This window comes from Dendropsophus ebraccatus, chromosome 5, assembly GCF_027789765.1.
Source record: "Dendropsophus ebraccatus isolate aDenEbr1 chromosome 5, aDenEbr1.pat, whole genome shotgun sequence".
Taxonomy (NCBI): domain Eukaryota; kingdom Metazoa; phylum Chordata; class Amphibia; order Anura; family Hylidae; genus Dendropsophus; species Dendropsophus ebraccatus.
Genome location: NC_091458.1, coordinates 8,114,692 through 8,131,603, shown reverse-complemented (window position 1 = coordinate 8,131,603; position 16,912 = coordinate 8,114,692). Strand labels below are relative to the sequence as shown.

Below are 16,912 nucleotides of genomic sequence, written 5' to 3'. Positions count from 1 at the left end.
ATATGTGGAAAGTGTGGTAAAAAAATGTGAACAAACGATAAAATTGTGTAAATAATGATGATGTGTGTGCATAATAATGTACTTTTCATCAACTTAATTGAGATTATTGGTATGTGTATACCATGATTAATTAAATATAAGTGCCCAAATTGAAAGTGTAAGTGTGTGAATATTTGTATGAGTGACATAATTGAATATGTGAATCGTTAATGCGTCCACTAACAATGTCCCAGGGATATATACGTGTGCTGTATGAGGTAATATACCTTCCACGGCTAAAAATAATAGATCTTGCATGATCATTAAAATTTAAATTAAATGCATCCAAGTGATGTAATTAATGTGTGCTGGTTAGGAAATGGTATTAATTATAAATGTAATAACTTATACGTATGTAATGATTTGTGAAGGGGGAAGCTGGGCAGGGGTATAATTAATTTATGTGTAGGAATAACCTGGATATATTATCATATGCCCATCATGTGACAGTGCATGATCATGTGACCGAGGGATATCACTTCCGGTTTTTCGGCATCACTGATTGTTCTATATGATACACATGATGGGCATGTGCTTGATTGGTTGCATGGGATTTATAAGGTTTGAGCTCAGTACTTGGGACATCACCCTCGATAAAGCAACACGCAGGCCCGCTTCTGCCATGAGGCGGACTGAGGCTTCCGCCTCAGGCGGCAGATTGTGCGGTCCTGCAGGGGGCGGCAGAATCTTCCCAGTCACTGTCATTTTAGTTAAGTTTAATTTAACTAAAATGACAGCTGCTCCTGCCTCCTAACAGTATTCCATCCCTGACCTGGTCGGCTCCTCACCGCCCCCCACAGGTACCAGCGGGCTGCATCTCTGCGAGTGATCAGTGTCGTCACCCGGAAGTCCTCGTATAGAGCGGGTATGTGAGTGAGTGACTGAGTGTGCAGCGGCCGGACACTGCAGCACCACGCTGTAGTTCTTCCTCTGCCACAGACTCTCCTGTGCCTAGCGAGACGGAATTTATGGGGAGGGGGGAGGGTGGGGGGTGCACGGGGCGGCTGCTGTGTGCCGGACAGGTCATTGGGACATAAATCAGTCGGCTGCGAAGTTCTCTGTACCGCAGGCCACTCTGTGCAGCGTCCACGATCTTTTGTCCCTGCTGTAAGCCTGCTGATTCTTCTCTCTCCTCTCTCTAAGTCAGAGCTGAGCAGTTAGACTGTATGTGGGAGCAGCTGCATCTCTACACATGCCATGCTTCCCTGTAATTGTGGTGACCTGTGACCCCTGCACGGCCTGAGTGTGTCCTCCCTCCTCCTTCCTGTGCAGCGTCCTCTGGCTCCCTCCATGCCCACCTGTGTCCCTGCTAATTCTTGAAGTAAGCCTATGTCCTCTCCTCTGTCTGTCTGTCTATGTCCTCTTTTTTTTGTCTGTCGGTCTATCTCTCTTATCTATCTCCTTATCCATCTAAGTCATCTATCTCCTATCTATCTATCTATCTATCTATCTCCTATCTATCATCTATCTCCTTATCTATCTCCTTATCTATCTCCTTATCTATCTCCTATCTATCTATCTCCTATCTATCATCTATCTCCTTATCTATCTATCTATCTATCTATCTCCTATCTATCTATCTATCTCCTATCTATCTATCTATCTCCTATCTATCTATCTATCTCCTATCTATCTATCTCCTATCTATCTATCTATCTATCTATCTATCTATTGGTGCATTTACACAGACAGATTTATCTGACAGATCTTTGAAGGCCAAACCAGGAACAGACTATAAACAGGGATCAGGTCTTAAAGGAAAGACTGGGATCCATCCTCTTTTCAAATCCATTCCTGGATTTGGTTTCCTAAATCTGTCAGTGTAAACGCACCCTAACTCCTATCTATCTATAGCTGAGGTGTATTAAGATGAGGCTCTGCAGCAGCTGAGGTGTGTAATGAACCTCTTAATACATCTCAGCTGCTGCAGAACCTCATAAAACACCTCAGTTGTTGCAGAACCTCTTAATACACAATGACAAAATATGTTTATTGATAGCAGGGAATAGCTGATACACAATTGATTCTGGTGTCAATCAAGAGTGCGGTGGGGGGCGCCATTTTTATTTTCGCCTCAGGCAGCAGAATAGCTAGAATCGGCCCTGGCAACACGCGAAATGCGCGTCGGGTGTATGGTGAGGTGGACTCCTATACTAAGGACACGTATGGGTAATATTTATTATATGTGGATGGTGTTTCTTTCTGTGTACTCACTGTGAGATATATTTATTTATTGTATGCAGTACCAACCCAGTGCCCAGTATATATGTGTATATATAGGTTCCCCATTTTTACTGTTATCTACTTTGTGATATAGTACCTTATGTATAAGAACCTAGTTAATCCACCGCTTTTATGGGCATCTGTATTAGCTCCAGCCCCCCTGTTATGTATTTTTAATTGAAATAATTTCTTTTTGATATTCTAATAAAAGATAAAGTACTTATATATACATTGGTCTGGCATTCGTAGTTTTTTCTTTCGGTTTTAATGTATAAATTAGGAAGTATATATAGATAGGAGGTGTGTATATATAAGAGAGAGATGAACAAGTTTTTTGACATGAATAAAAATGTAATATGCAATGAAAGAAATCTCATGTACAATAAAGGAAAAAATCATCATAATTTACCTAAAACAAGTCTGTGACTTATATGCATAAAATATATATAAATTCATGTAGTATTAAAAACATACATTCATATGGAGCCAAAGTTCACACAGGGCCCTTTGCACTGGTAGCTTTAATGATGAAGATTGTGAGTTATGTATCAATGTTCTGAAATAAAATGGCGTCTTGACCCCTTTAGAGGTGAACGTCCCCTACTTGGCTACAAATGTTGTAGAATCCAATTATTGCTGATAAACAGTAAAGTGCTGAAAGTTTCTAAATAATTTTTATTAGATAAACGTCATGAAACTGAAAAAAACAAGACAGAATTGTTATCCCAGAACTGATAGAACCCGGAATATAGAATATTCATATTATTACAAGAGATCAGAGATCGGCAGAGGAAGAGACATTAACTCTGAGCACACAGAGGATTCGTGTCCTCCAAAATAAAAAAAGATATAAAAGAAACAGAATATTATAAATATCCCCAAATAGAAGCTAAAAAAAATACAGAACAAATAGCAAGATCTGTCATTTTTTTTGCTTCCAAATGTAATTAAGTGTTTTCTTCATCTTGCAGGAGATTTTCCTATGTTCCCCGGATCAGGAATGAGTACTATAGTCCCCAGCGATGGTAAGGACCCCTCCTCCTCCTCCTCTTATAACAATCTTATTTCTGTATTGGGTGAATGATCCCACAACATCTGTACAATCAGACTTATTATATACTTACCAATCCCCCAGGTTCCTGCTTTGTTTGCCTTGTTGCCCTTGGTTACAACCATCTTATGGCGCCCACTTAGAGGCTGGGTTCACACAGTATTTTTGCTCAGTATTTTGCAACCAAAACCAGAAGTGGATTGAAAACACAGAAAGGCTATGTTCACACATTGTAGAACCTAAGTGGATGGCCGTCATTTTATGACAAATAATTGGTGTTATTTCATAACAACGACCAATGTTTTAAAATAACGACAATTATTTGCCTTTAAAGAGAAACAATGACTGGGTTTGGGAAATTTGGTGGCCTTAAAGAGGACCTGTCAGGCTCCCGACCCCCAGATAGATCCCCATATACTTACCTGATATTGCCGAGTCCCGCTGCCGGAGCCGGTCCCGGGACGGAGATATCCCGGCGAGAAGCCGGCGCGCGCGCTGTGCAGATGGGTCCAGCGTCCATAGAGAATGAATGGAGCCGGACTCATCTCTGCTGCGCTTCTCACCGGGATATCTCCGTCCCGGGACCGGCAGCGGGACTCGGCGACATCAGGTAAGTATATGGGGATCTATCTGGGGGTCGGGAGCCTGTCACCCCGGCGCGGGGGGTGACAGGCCTCCTTTAAGTGCCATAGCATTACTGTAAATATGTCATTACTTTTATGGCCTCTGTGAGGCGCTATAACAGTTTATATAAACAGTCATGGGCCGGCTGTTTTCGAAAGAGCTCTGCTGGATGTTCCCTGCATCACCTGCGCTCTGGAGATACAGAGCAATCTCACGAGATCGCCCTGTAACTCTTAATGTTAATGTCCCTGCAGCCTGTGCCTTATGCTGCAGAGACATTACAGAGCCCCCCGCCCCTGTGCAGGATACAGGCAGAGAGGAGAGAAAGCAGCTCCCCTGTGCCTTATGCTGCAGAGACATTACAGTGCCCCCCTCCCCCGTGCAGGATACAGGCAGAGGGAAGGGAAAGCAGCTCCCCTGTGCCTTATGCTGCAGAGACATTACAGTGCCCCCCTCCCCTGTGCAGGATACAGCTCCCCTGTGCCTTATGCTGCAGAGACATTACAGTGCCCCCCGCCCCCGTGTAGGATACAGGCAGAGAGGAGAGAAAGCAGCTCCCCTGTGCCTTATGCTGCAGAGACATTACAGTGCCCCCCGCCCCCGTGTAGGATACAGGCACAGAGGAGAGAAAGCAGCTCCCCTGTGCCTTATGCTGCAGAGACATTACAGTGCCCCCCGCCCCTGTGCAGGATACAGGCAGAGAGGAGAGAAAGCAGCTCCCCTGTGCCTTATGCTGCAGAGACATTACAGTGCCCCCCTCCCCCGTGCAGGATACAGGCAGAGAGGAGAGAAAGCAGCTCCCCTGTGCCTTATGCTGCAGAGACATTACAGTGCCCCCCCTCCCCTGTGCAGGATACAGCTCCCCTGTGCCTTATGCTGCAGAGACATTACAGTGCCCCCCGCCCCCGTGCAGGATACAGGCAGAGGGAAGGGAAAGCAGCTCCCCTGTGCCTTATGCTGCAGAGACATTACAGTGCCCCCCCTCCCCTGTGCAGGATACAGCTCCCCTGTGCCTTATGCTGCAGAGACATTACAGTGCCCCCCTCCCCTGTGCAGGATACAGCTCCCCTGTGCCTTATGCTGCAGAGACATTACAGTGCCCCCCGCCCCCGTGTAGGATACAGGCAGAGGGAAGGGAAAGCAGCTCCCCTGTGCCTTATGCTGCAGAGACATTACAGTGCCCCCCGCCCCTGTGCAGGATACAGGCAGAGAGGAGAGAAAGCAGCTCCCCTGTGCCTTATGCTGCAGAGACATTACAGTGCACCCCACCCCCGTGCAGGATACAGGCAGAGAGGAGGGAAAGCAGCTCCCCTGTGCCTTATGCTTCAGAGACATTACAGTGCCCCCCTCCCCTGTGCAGGATACAGGCAGAGGGAAGGGAAAGCAGCTCCCCTGTGCCTTATGCTGCAGAGACATTACAGTGCCCTCTTTACAGTGCCCTGTGCATCCTGCATCTTTAGCTTACAGCCGGCCCGCAGAGGAAGGGATTCACTGCTTTAACCCTTCCCCTCTGGGCGGCCTGTGAGCTGAAACTATAAGGGCTTCATACCTGGAACGGCCGTGCCGCGCTGATTCCAGTGGTGCCGTTCTTTCACAGATCCGGGGCTCCGTTCCTGAGTTACGATCTATTTTCTGCATATAGATAAAATCACACAAGAACAGTTTAGATACACCTGAATCGCAGACCGTATCACACATGACGGGCGTATATGCAAAGCCAAAGAGATCCATGGGTTTAGATACACTGCCGCACTAAGGGGGCCTTTACACAGAGAAATTTATCTGACAGATTCTTGAAGCCAAAGCCAGGAATGGATTTGAGAAGAGGAGAAATCTCAGTCTTTCCTTTATGACATGTTCCTTGTTTATAATCTGTTCCTTTGGCTTCAAAGATCTGTCAGATAAATCTCTGTGTAAAGAGTGTGTAGATGCAGGAGTTCAGCACAGTACCCATAATCTTGAGATTAGATGCAAAGGCTTAGAGGGTCTCCATAATATATGATATACTCGTATACTGGTCCAGTAGCTTCAGCTGTTGTAGGTTTATAGTCAGTATCATAGATTACAGGTTTAGATACACTGGAGAAACCTAATAGTCCAAAGTACTGACTCTGGGGGCGTGGCCTATGTGTCATACTGCCAACCTGAAGATGGACACTTCTAGGAGCTGTTTCCTTGGTCATTTTCCTACAATATAATGACAGAATTTAGAGCCCTGATGCTTTTAGATGTGATTTGTTTTATGTTTGGTTATATTTACTTCCTCCCTACTGTAAAATAACTGCGTATACTTTTTGGTGATAGGTTCTCTTTAAATGACGGCCATCCACTAAATTTGTGTGTGAACATAGCCTTACTGTGTTTTCAATCCACTCCTGGTTTTGTTGCAATATGAGGACCAAAATACTGTGTGTGAACCCAGCCTGATGGTGGAACATATGATCTCCTGGTCTGTCCAGGAAGTACTGGCAGTCAGGCTCCATTGTGTAAGTAAGGGGGATTGTGGGAAAGTGTGTGCACTGCTGCATGGTAACAGCATGGCCACAATCCAGGAAACCAGGAAGTGGTCAGATCCATGGGAGAGAAGAACATTACAGTGATGGAGGTCATGTTACCTATATACCAGCACATTTGTTCTCCCCTTTTTCTCCGCACATAAAAGTCCATGTGGATTTGGTATATGGGGACGATGACCGGCAGCATGTTCTGTCATTGTGGATTCTGCTGTGTATTGTGTTCATGGTATAGCGATGGGTTACAGGAGTATTCTCATCTCAGCTAACATAGTTAAAAGGGGTATTCCACTTTGGTAAAATACATATTGAATCATCCCCCTTCCTGGAGACTAACAATTTGTTCCATACTTGTTATTACCTTTTCAGTCTCCTTCCCCCCATTCTGAGCTGCTGCTTTCTGCTAAAAACACAGAAATCTGTTTGTGAGCAGTTCACTGTCTCTGTATTGCTCTCCCTTCAGAGACAGCTCATGTAAACACTCTCCCTGGCCAGCTGTCTCTGCACTATGTAATTGCTGGGAGGGTTAATCTGAGGTCAAGGTCACTGTTATTAGTCCCTCCCAGCATTACCGAGCGCAGAGACAGCCGGCCAGGGACAGTGTTTCCTGCCGATATGCCTCCTCTGCTTGGGGGATGTTACAGAACACATGCTGGTGCAAGGTGGGAATGGTACACCAGGAAAAGTAGTGGGGGCTAGGGACGAAAGAGCGTGGTGCGGCAGTCGCCATCAGGTCACGGAAGGCCTGTGTCTCCACAAGCCTAAACGGCAACATCTCTAGGGCCAGCAGTTTGGAAATGTGGCAGTTTAAGGCTTGGGTATGTGTGTGACTTGAGATATACTTGTACCTCCGGGTAGATGGACAATCGATGGGATGAGGCGCATGATGGTGCAGGAGAAGGTGCAGACGCAGGCGAAGTGGAGGTTGTGGAAGAAGGCCCCAAGTGGCCGAACAGAGGCAGATGGGAAGGTGTCGTGGTTGGTGGTCAGGACTGCAGAAGGGGAAGAGGTAGTGGCGGCAACGCCGGGTGCAGATTGTTGTGCACTTTCTCTTTCCCACTCAGCCCAGTGCTTGGCTTCCCAGTGACGCAGCATGCCTGAGGTCGTGATGTTGCTCTTCTCAGAGCCCCTACTCAGCTTTGAGTGGCAGAGTGTGCAAACTGCTCTGAGTTTGTTATCCGCACACACGTTAAAAAAGCTCCACACCAAAGAGGATGTCTTCGATGGGGGGGCTTTGCATGAATGGCTGCTACTGGGAACATCTGGAGCCCTGCTGCCTCTGCTCTGTTTCCTCTCAATGGACCGTCCTCTGCCTCTAGCTGCCTTTTGTGGTGCTGCACAGGCCTCCTCATCTCCACTGCTTTCCATGCTGGACATCACCCCTGACCAGGTCGGGTCAGTGACTTCATCATCCGGCACCTCCTCTTCCACACTCTGCTTCTCCTCCTACCCACTCACCATAATAACAGCCTCCCCCGATGGCAACTGTGTCTCATCATCATCAATGACAATTTGATGTGCAGGTTGCTGATACACAACACCAAAGTCACCAGGAGATGGCAGATGCTCCAGTTTTTGGGCATCACCACACAGAAAATCCTCAGCTAGCTCCTGGGATTCTTTAAGTACTAGAATGGAGAAAAGAATCCGAAAAGAGCTCCTGGGAGTGGGCAATGGTGGCAGGTTGAGAGGAAGGAGTGGACTGGGTAGATGATTGGGTGGTGGACAAGTGAGCGGAAGCATTATCGCTTATCCACTTTACCACCTGTTCGCGCTGCTCGGGCCTCAGCACAGGTGTACCCTGGCCCTGCTTAATTGTTCAATGAATCCAAGGATGCTGGATGAGCGTAATGCAGGCTGCCCCTCACCAGCACACATTGCATCTCCACTCCTGTGCCTTGTGCCCCCACTGGCATTTCTGCACCCCTGTCCCTTCACCGCTAGCCTTACGCATTGTATCCGTACAACGGTTTTCAATTGCGCACAGCACTCCAGGGTAGCACCATGTAGTAACCCTCTGGGGAGATAGGTGTTACCGGTACCCGGGCTGCCACTGTTAGATGTTATGGTCACGGTATTGGCACGAGGGTGCAGGGCAAAACAATGGGAACTTGAGCAAGCGGGACCCCAGGACAATTCTTCGTTGCCCTTAGTCAAGGCACCAATAACTAGACCAATGCCAGGGTTCAGAAACAACGGAAGTTGTGCGTTTATTAACACGGTGGTTGTCAATAGCGACAGTCTCTCTGGATGCAACCAGGAATAGGCAAACTTGGGTACAACTGAGCAGGTGGGTGATGCTGCAATAGGCCGTAGTGTGATAGCGTTACTTTGGGTGAGAGGAATCTTAACGGAGAATGAGGGTAGTAGTTCCCTGAGAATGATGCTGAATCATTGCTGTTGATGATGAGAAAAGATAGCGACTTGAGAATGACACCCAGATCTTGAATAGGATGGAGAATCTTGAAGATGAGATGGAAGATGATGGTTGTCTCAATATCGGGGGCAATCTAGGCGAATGCCTCCTCAGCCGAGAAGGGCCATTTTTTTGTTTCTTTCTTTAGGGTGCCTTCACACACACACCGGATCCGCAGCGGATTTCATGCTGCTCATCCCACGCAGCCAATCAGTGTGCTGCCCCGCCGCAGTCACTGATTGGCTGAGCGGGACGTCCTGTCGAGAACCCCCGAAGCAAGCCAGAGCGAGGAGGAGGTGATGTATGCTCCGGCCAGCGAGGGTTAACTTACATACACGCAGCGGGATGTCATTCCCGCTGCAAATATGTATTCTCATAGGGATGCACTGACACTGAAATCCGCTGCGGATCCGATGTGTGGGAAGGCACCCTTAGAGGGTGTGTGTAAGTGTTATGCTTTTACACATGTAAGTGTTAGTGTGTTTTATGTACTGTTTTTACGTTTTGTGTCTGTGGTGTTTTTGACTTTTTTTTTTTTTTTTTTTTTTTTTTTTTTTTTTTTACACCGGGTTAGAAAAAAAGGATGGAGAGGAGAGGAGCGGCAGGAAGGAGGTGAGAGGGTGGCAGGAGAGGAGCGGCAGGAAGGAGGTGAGAGGGTGACAGGAGAGGTGAGAAGGGCGGCAGGAAGGAGGTGAGAGGGTGGCAGGAGTGCGGAGAGGGTTTCAGGAGAGGGGCGGCAGGACAGAGGTATGAGGGTGGCGGTAGAGGATAAGAGGAGAGGTGGCAGCGGAGAGGGGATAGGTTGGCAGGAGATGGGAGAGGGTGGCATGACAGAGGGTAGCAGGAGAGAGTAAAGGGTGACAGGAGGGCGAGAGGGGTGGCAGGACGGAGAGTGGCAGGAGAGGGTAAGAGGAAAGGTTGGCAGGAGACGGGAGAGGGTTGCAAGAGGAGAGGGTGGCTCGACAGAGGGGAGCAGGGTGACTCGACAGAGGGGAGCAGGGTGGCACAACAGAGTGAGCAGGGTGGATGGCAGAAGGGAGGAGGGGAGCAGGGTGGATGACAGAGGGAAGGAGGGTGGCAGGACGGAGGGGAGGAGGGTGGCAGGACGGAGGGGAGGTGTGGGGGCAGGACAGAGGGGAGGAGTGGGGGCAGGGTGGCAAGACAGAAGGGGATGCTGGTGACGGGGGGGAAGGGTAGCAAGACTGAGGGGGATGCTGGTGACGGGGGGGGAGGGTGGCAGGACTGAGGTGGATGCTGGTGACGGGGAGGGAGGGTGGCAGGACAGAGGGGGATGCTGGTGACTGGTGGGGGCAGGGTGGCAAAACAGGGGGATGCTGGTGACGGGGGCAGGGTGGCAAAACAGAGGGGGATGCTGGTGACGGGGGGGGAAGGGTGGCAGGACTGAGGGGGATGCTGGTGATGGGGGGGGGGGGGAAAGGGTGGCAGGACAGAGGGGAATGGTGGTGATGGGGGGGGGAAGGGTGGCAGGACAGAGGGGGATGCTGGTGAAGGGGGGGGAAGGGTGGCAGGACTGAGGGGGATGCTGGTGACTGGGGGGGGAAGGGTGGCAGGACAGAGGGGGATGTTGGTGACAGTGGGGAAGGGTGGCAGGACAGAGGGGGATGCTGGTGACGGGGGTGGGGGAAGGGTGGCAGGACGGGGGGGAGGGTGGCAGGACAGAGGGGGATGCTGGTGACGGGAGGGGGGAAGGGTGGCAGGACAGAGGTGGATGCTGGTGACGGGGGGGGGGGAGGAAGGCAGGCTGGAGGGCGGAGGGGAGCAGGCTGGAGGGAGGAGGGGAGCAGGACTGAGGGGGATGCTGGTGACCGGGGGAGGCAGAAAAAATGCAGGGAGACTGCTAGCAGCACGCTAGCAGGATCTCCCTGCATTCACTGCGACCGGCGGCACCAGTAGTGGATTATAATAGGGGCGTTTTGGGCAGCAGCCCGGGGCCCTGAGCTCCTGGGGGGCCCATGACCACCCAAAAAGACTTCAGTCTTTATACTTTCAGTGGTGTACTGTCTCCTGGCTACACTTCCGCCATGATTTGCAAAAAAAATCACTTTTTTAATGGCAATGTTGCACAAATCAGGACATCATGACATTATCTGTCCTGTACTATGAACGCCAGGCTAGTGCTGCCATAGTTACAGTGGGGTGGGGGGGCCCAGGCTTGGTGAACAGCCCGGGGCCTATGGTAAAGTTAATCCGCCCCTGGGCGGCACGTGAGCACATGGGGGCAGCACGGGAGCACTTGGTGGCAGCGGGCAGACCCTGAACCGGGCAATGTAATTCATGGATCCCTCCCTGCTCGCCTCAGGATCGGCGAGCAGGGAGGGATCAATGAATTACATAGCCCGGTTCACCTGCGATTGGCCGGCCGGCGGTAACCGGCCAATCTGGGCGATCGGGCACCCCGCAGCAGGACAACTTACCCCCGAGGCATGAGGGTGATTGGCAGTGTCACGGACACCGCCAATTACCGCTGAATTCCTGGTCACCGGCATCACATGACCCGGAATTCACATGCATAGCCGTGATTGGCTGGCCAGCCAATCACGGCGATCGGCATCACGGGGGGGGGGGGGGGTCAAACTTTTCCCCTGGAGAAAACCGCAGCCATCCTCCCGCGATTGCCGCGTGACGTAGCGATCATGGGTCCTTAAGTGACAGGGATACTGTCCGAAACGGCGGTCACTAATGGGCCGGTGCCGCCGCTGTATTTCATCTCCCCCCACCGTGAATCCACGGTGGGGGGAGATGAAATAAGTAAAAATCAGACCCCAGATCAGCCCCCTAGTGCCCCAGTCACTAACCCCCCCCTCCCGCGGCGGCCATCGGATCCAAGATGGCCGCCGCGATCACTGTGAACAGACTAATGTCTGTTCACAGTGATCAAGCAAGAAAAATGAATGAAAACCCCATGCTCTCCGCCACCGGAGGTAGCGGAGAGCATGGGGCAGTCATCGGAACCCCCCCTGTGGGGTCCCGGTACAAGCGATCAGCGGTATATACTATATACCGCTGATCGCTTGTGCCATGTGCCGCCGGCACTTTTTATCCCCTGTCACCATGAATGATTGGTGACGGGATAAAAAGTGATGTCCCCCCACCCCCCCTGTCACCCCCGTCCCCCAGTCACCCCCCCTTCCCCATTTACTCACCGGATCCACGGAGCTCCTTCCTCCTCGACGTCCTGGCTGGTTATGAAGTGCGCATGCGCTCCACAACCAGCCAAGCTCTGAAAATTTAAAGTGACAGAGACCAATTTGGTCTCTGTCACTGAACTATGATTACTGTGATAGAAAATATCACAGTAATCATAGTAATACAGTGAAAATGAATGTATAAAGTACAAAAAGTGACAAACATACAAAAAAATAAAACACACACTTTTTATTATAGTAATAATTACAGTTTACTCCCAAATTACCCCTACCCCCCTCCCCCCCCAGATTAACCGTAACCACCGCAGGTTGCCCGTAACCACCGCACGTTGCCCGTAACCACCCCAGGTTGTCCGTAATCACGTCAGATTGCACGTAACCCCCCAGATTACCCGTAACCACCGCACGTTGCCCGTAACCACCGCACGTTGCCCGTAACCACCGCACGTTGCCCGTAACCACCGCACGTTGCCAGTGACCCCCTCCAGATTGTCCGTAATCACCCCAGATTGCCTGTAACCACCCCAAATTACATGTAACCACCCCAGATTAGCTATAAGCACTTCACTCTATCCGTAACAATTCTAGATTGTCTGTAACCCCTCCAGGTTGCCCCTAACCACCGCAGGTTGGGCATAACCACTGCAGGTTGGGCATAACCACCCCAGATTGCCCGTAATCATGCCAGATTACATGTAACCCCCCAGATTGCACGCAACCACTGCAGGTTGCCTCTGACCACCGCACGTCGCCTCTGACCACCGCACGTCGCCTCTGACCACCGCACGTCGCCTCTGACCACCGCACGTCGCCTATGACCACCGCACGTCGCCTATGACCACCGCATCTTGCCTCTGACCACCGCACGTCGCCTATGACCACCGCACATCGCCTATGACCACCGCACCTTGCATCTGACCACCGCACCTTGCCTCTGAACACTGCACCTTGCCTCTAACCACCCCAAATTGCCAGTGACCCCCTCCAGATTGCCCGTAACCACGCCAGATTACAGGTACCCACCTCAGATTACCTATTAGCACTTCAGTTTATCCGTAACCACAGCAGGTTGCCTGTAACCATACCAGATTGTCTGTAACCACAGCAGGTTGTCCGTATTCACCCCACGTTGCCCATAACCACCCCAGGTTGCCTCTAACCACCCCAGGTTGCCTCTAACCACCCCAGGTTGCCTCTAACCACACAAGGTTGCCTCTAACCACACCAGGTTGCCTGTAACCACCCCAGGTTGCCGTAACCACAGCAAGTTGCCTGTGACCACCCCATGTTGACCGTATCCACCTTAGATTATCCGTAACCACCCCAGATTACCCGTAACCACCCCAGACTGCCCGTAACCACCCCAGACTTCCTGTAACCACCCCAGACTTCCTGTAACCACCCCAGACTTCCTGTAACCACCCCAGACTTCCTGTAACCACCCCAGACTGCCTGTAACCACCCCAGACTGCCCGTAACCACCTCAGACTGCCCGAAACCACCTCTAGATTACCCGGAACCACCCCAGATTACCCATAACCACCCCACATTACCTGTAATCTAATTTTTTTTATTGTATTTTAGTAACTGCGCTATTCTAATAACTGTTACTAGCTGCGGTTTTGCTCCAGCAAATTGGCGCTCCTTCCCTTCTGAGCCCTGCTGTGTGCCCATACAGTGGTTTATGCCCACATATGGGGTACCGTTGTACTCAGGAGAACCTGCGTTACAGATTTTGGGGTACATTTTTTATCCTGTTCCTTGTGAAATTTAGAAATTTCAAACTAAACCAACATATTATTGGAAAAATTCAAGTTTTTCATTTTTACTGGCCAATTTTGAATACTTTCCTCTAATACCTGTGGGGCCAAAATGCTCATCCTACCCCAATATGAATTCTTTGAGGGGTGTACTTTCCGAAATGGGGTGACTTTTGGGCGGATTCTATTCTGTAGACACTACAGGGGCGCTGCAAATGCACCTGGCGCTCAGAAACTTCTTCAGAAAAATCTGCAGAGAAAAAGCTAATTGGCGCTCCTTCCCTTCTGAGCCCTGCTGTGTGCCCATACAGTGGTTTATACCGACATATGGGGTACCATTGTACTCAGGAGAAGCTGCGTTACAGATTTTGGGGTGCTTTTTTTCTCTTGTTCCTCGTGAAATTGAGAAATTTCAAACTAAACGAACATATTATTGGGAAAATTTGAGTTTTTCATTTTTACTGTCTACTTTTGAATACTTTCCTCTAATACCTGTGGAGTCAAAATGCTCACCACACCCCAAAATGAATTCTTTGAGGGGTGCACTTTCCAAAATGGGGTGACTTATGGCGAGATTTTACTCCGCTGGCACTACAGGGGGCTCTGCAAACACACCTGGCGCTCAGAAACTTCTTCAGCAAAATCTGCATTGAAAAAGCTAATTGGCGCTCCTTCCCTTCTGAGCCCCGCTGTGTGCCCATACAGTGGTTTATGCTCACATATGAGGTACCGTTGTACTCATGAGAACCTGCGTTACAAATTTTGGGGTGCTTTTTTTCTCTTGTTCCTCGTGAAATTGAAAAATTTCAAACTAAAGGAACATATTATTGGAAAAAATTTGAGTTTTTCATTTTTACTGTCTAATTTTGAATACTTTCCTCTAACACCTGTGGGGTCAAATTGCTCATCCTACCCCAAGATGAATTCTTTGAGTGGTGTACTTTCCAAAATGGGGTGACTTATGGGGTTTTTTCTCTCTGCTGACACTACAGGGGCTCTGCAAATGCACCTGGCGCTCGGAAACTTCTTCAGCAAAATCTGCAATGGAAAAGCTAATTGGCGCTCCTTCCCTTCTGAGCCCCGCTGTGTGCCCATGCAGTGGTTTACGCCCACATATGGGGTACCGTAGTACTCAAGAGAACATGTGTTACAAATTTTGGGGTGCTTTTTCTCTCATGTTCCTTTTGAAAATGAGAAACTTTAATCTAAATGTATATATTATTGGAAAATTTTAGTTTTTCATTTTTTTACAGCCTAAGGCTGGGTTCACACTATGTATATTTGAGGCTGTATTTGGTCCTCATGTCAGGTCCTCATAGCAACCAAAACCAGGAGTGGATTGAAAACACAGAAAGGCTATGTCCACACAATGTTGAAATTGAGTGGATGGCCGCCATATAACAGTAAATAACTTCCATTATTTCAATATAACAGCCGTTGTTTTAAAATAACAGCAAATATTTGCCATTAAATGACGGCCATCCACTCAATTACAACATTATGTGAACAGAGCCTTTCTGTGTTTTTAATCCACTCCTTGTTTTGGTTGCTATACAGCCTCAAAAATACAGCCTCAAATATACGTAGTAAGAACATAGCCTAATGGTGAATCCAGCCCCTGTAGGGTTAAAATGCTCATTATACCCCTAGATTAATTCTTTAAGGTGTCTAGTTTCCAAAATGGGGTCACTTATGGGGGTTTCCAGTATACAAACCTCCCAAATCAACTTAAAATAAGAACTGCCGGGATCCTCAGCGGGTCTCACTGCGAATACACAGCCAGAAACTCGCTGCGGATATGACAAGTGTGTTTGTATCCTTAAAAAAAGATCAAACTCTCATTTCTCTCCATTGAGGTGGCGGAGAGCATGGGGCAATGATCAGGGACTAGCCGATATGGTCCTGGCACAAGTGATCAGCGGTATATACTATATACCACTGATCACTTGTTCCAAATGCTTCCGGCACTTTTTGTGCCGTCACCAAAAATCATTGGTGACGGGATAAAAAGTCAAGTGCCCCGGATTACCTGTAACCACCCTGCATTACCTATAACCACTCCGCATTACCTGTAACCACCCCAGATTACCTATAACCACCCTGCATTCAGTGGCGGTCTTTGGCACCAAGCACCCCAAGCGATCGCTTGGGGCCCCCAACATCCAGGGGGGCCCCCACACCCTGCTCTTGTGCTCAAGACCGCTGGACAGGGCCACTGCCCCGCTCGCTGCTGCCATCTGAACTGTAACTATGAGCACTCGTAATGAGCGCTCATCGTTACATGCAGCAGCACTGACAGGGCGGGAGACATTGGCTTCCTTCCTGTCAGTCACTCTTGTGGCCGCAGGAAGGGTTTTCCCTGCAGTCACAAGTGGCAGCTTTGTCCTTGTGGTGCCGGCGCTCCAGTGACATCACTGGAGCATCGGCTCCAGGACAAGGGGAGTGCGGCCTCTTGTGATCGAGAAGAGATTGTGAGTGAAGAGAAGAGAAGATGCCCGGACCCAGGTGAGTATAAGTGTTTGTTTTATTGTTATATACTATATGGGAGGGGGAGCACACAGGGGTCTGTTTAACTGGGGGAGCGCACATTGGGGGTCTATATAAATGGACGGAGTACACAGGGGGGCTATATAACAGGGGGAACACACAGGGGGGCTATAGACTACTGGGGCTTCACAGAGGGGTCTACATACTACTGGGGGCAGCACACAGGGGGTCTATATACTACTTGGGGCTATATACTACTTGGGGCAGCAGAATGGGGTCTATATACAACTTTAAGAGCACACAGGAGGTCTATATCCAAGTGGGGGAGCACACAGGGGGGTTATATACTACTGGGGGAGCACACAGGGGTCTATATACTACTGGTGGGGCACACAGGGGGTCTATATATTACTGGGGGAACATACAGGGGGTCTATATACTACTTGTGAGGCACACAGGTGGTCTATATATAACTGGGGGAGCACACAGGGGTCTGTACTACTGGGGCAGCACACAAGGGGTCTATATAATACTGGTGAGGCACACAGGGGGTCTATATACTACTGGGGGAACCACACAGGGGGTTTATATACTACTGGAGGAGCACACAGGGGTCTATATCCAATTGGGGG

The 16,912-nt window shown here is 49.5% G+C and overlaps 1 protein-coding gene across 6 annotated transcripts in view; it reads left to right on the top strand.

Moving 5' to 3' along the window:
- The window catches only part of LOC138792246 (NACHT, LRR and PYD domains-containing protein 12-like), a 258,306-nt gene that overhangs the window by 57,566 nt on the left and 183,828 nt on the right, over positions 1 to 16,912 (top strand). For 4 of the 6 annotated variants that reach the window (XM_069969446.1, XM_069969440.1, XM_069969443.1 and 1 more), the window contains one exon: positions 3,234 to 3,287. In XM_069969446.1, the coding sequence (XP_069825547.1) occupies positions 3,234 to 3,287 (54 nt within the window). Of the gene's footprint in view, positions 1 to 827; positions 905 to 1,057; positions 1,361 to 3,233; positions 3,288 to 16,912 lie in introns of those variants that run through there. The other 2 variants (XM_069969444.1, XM_069969442.1) reach the window with 2 other exon arrangements.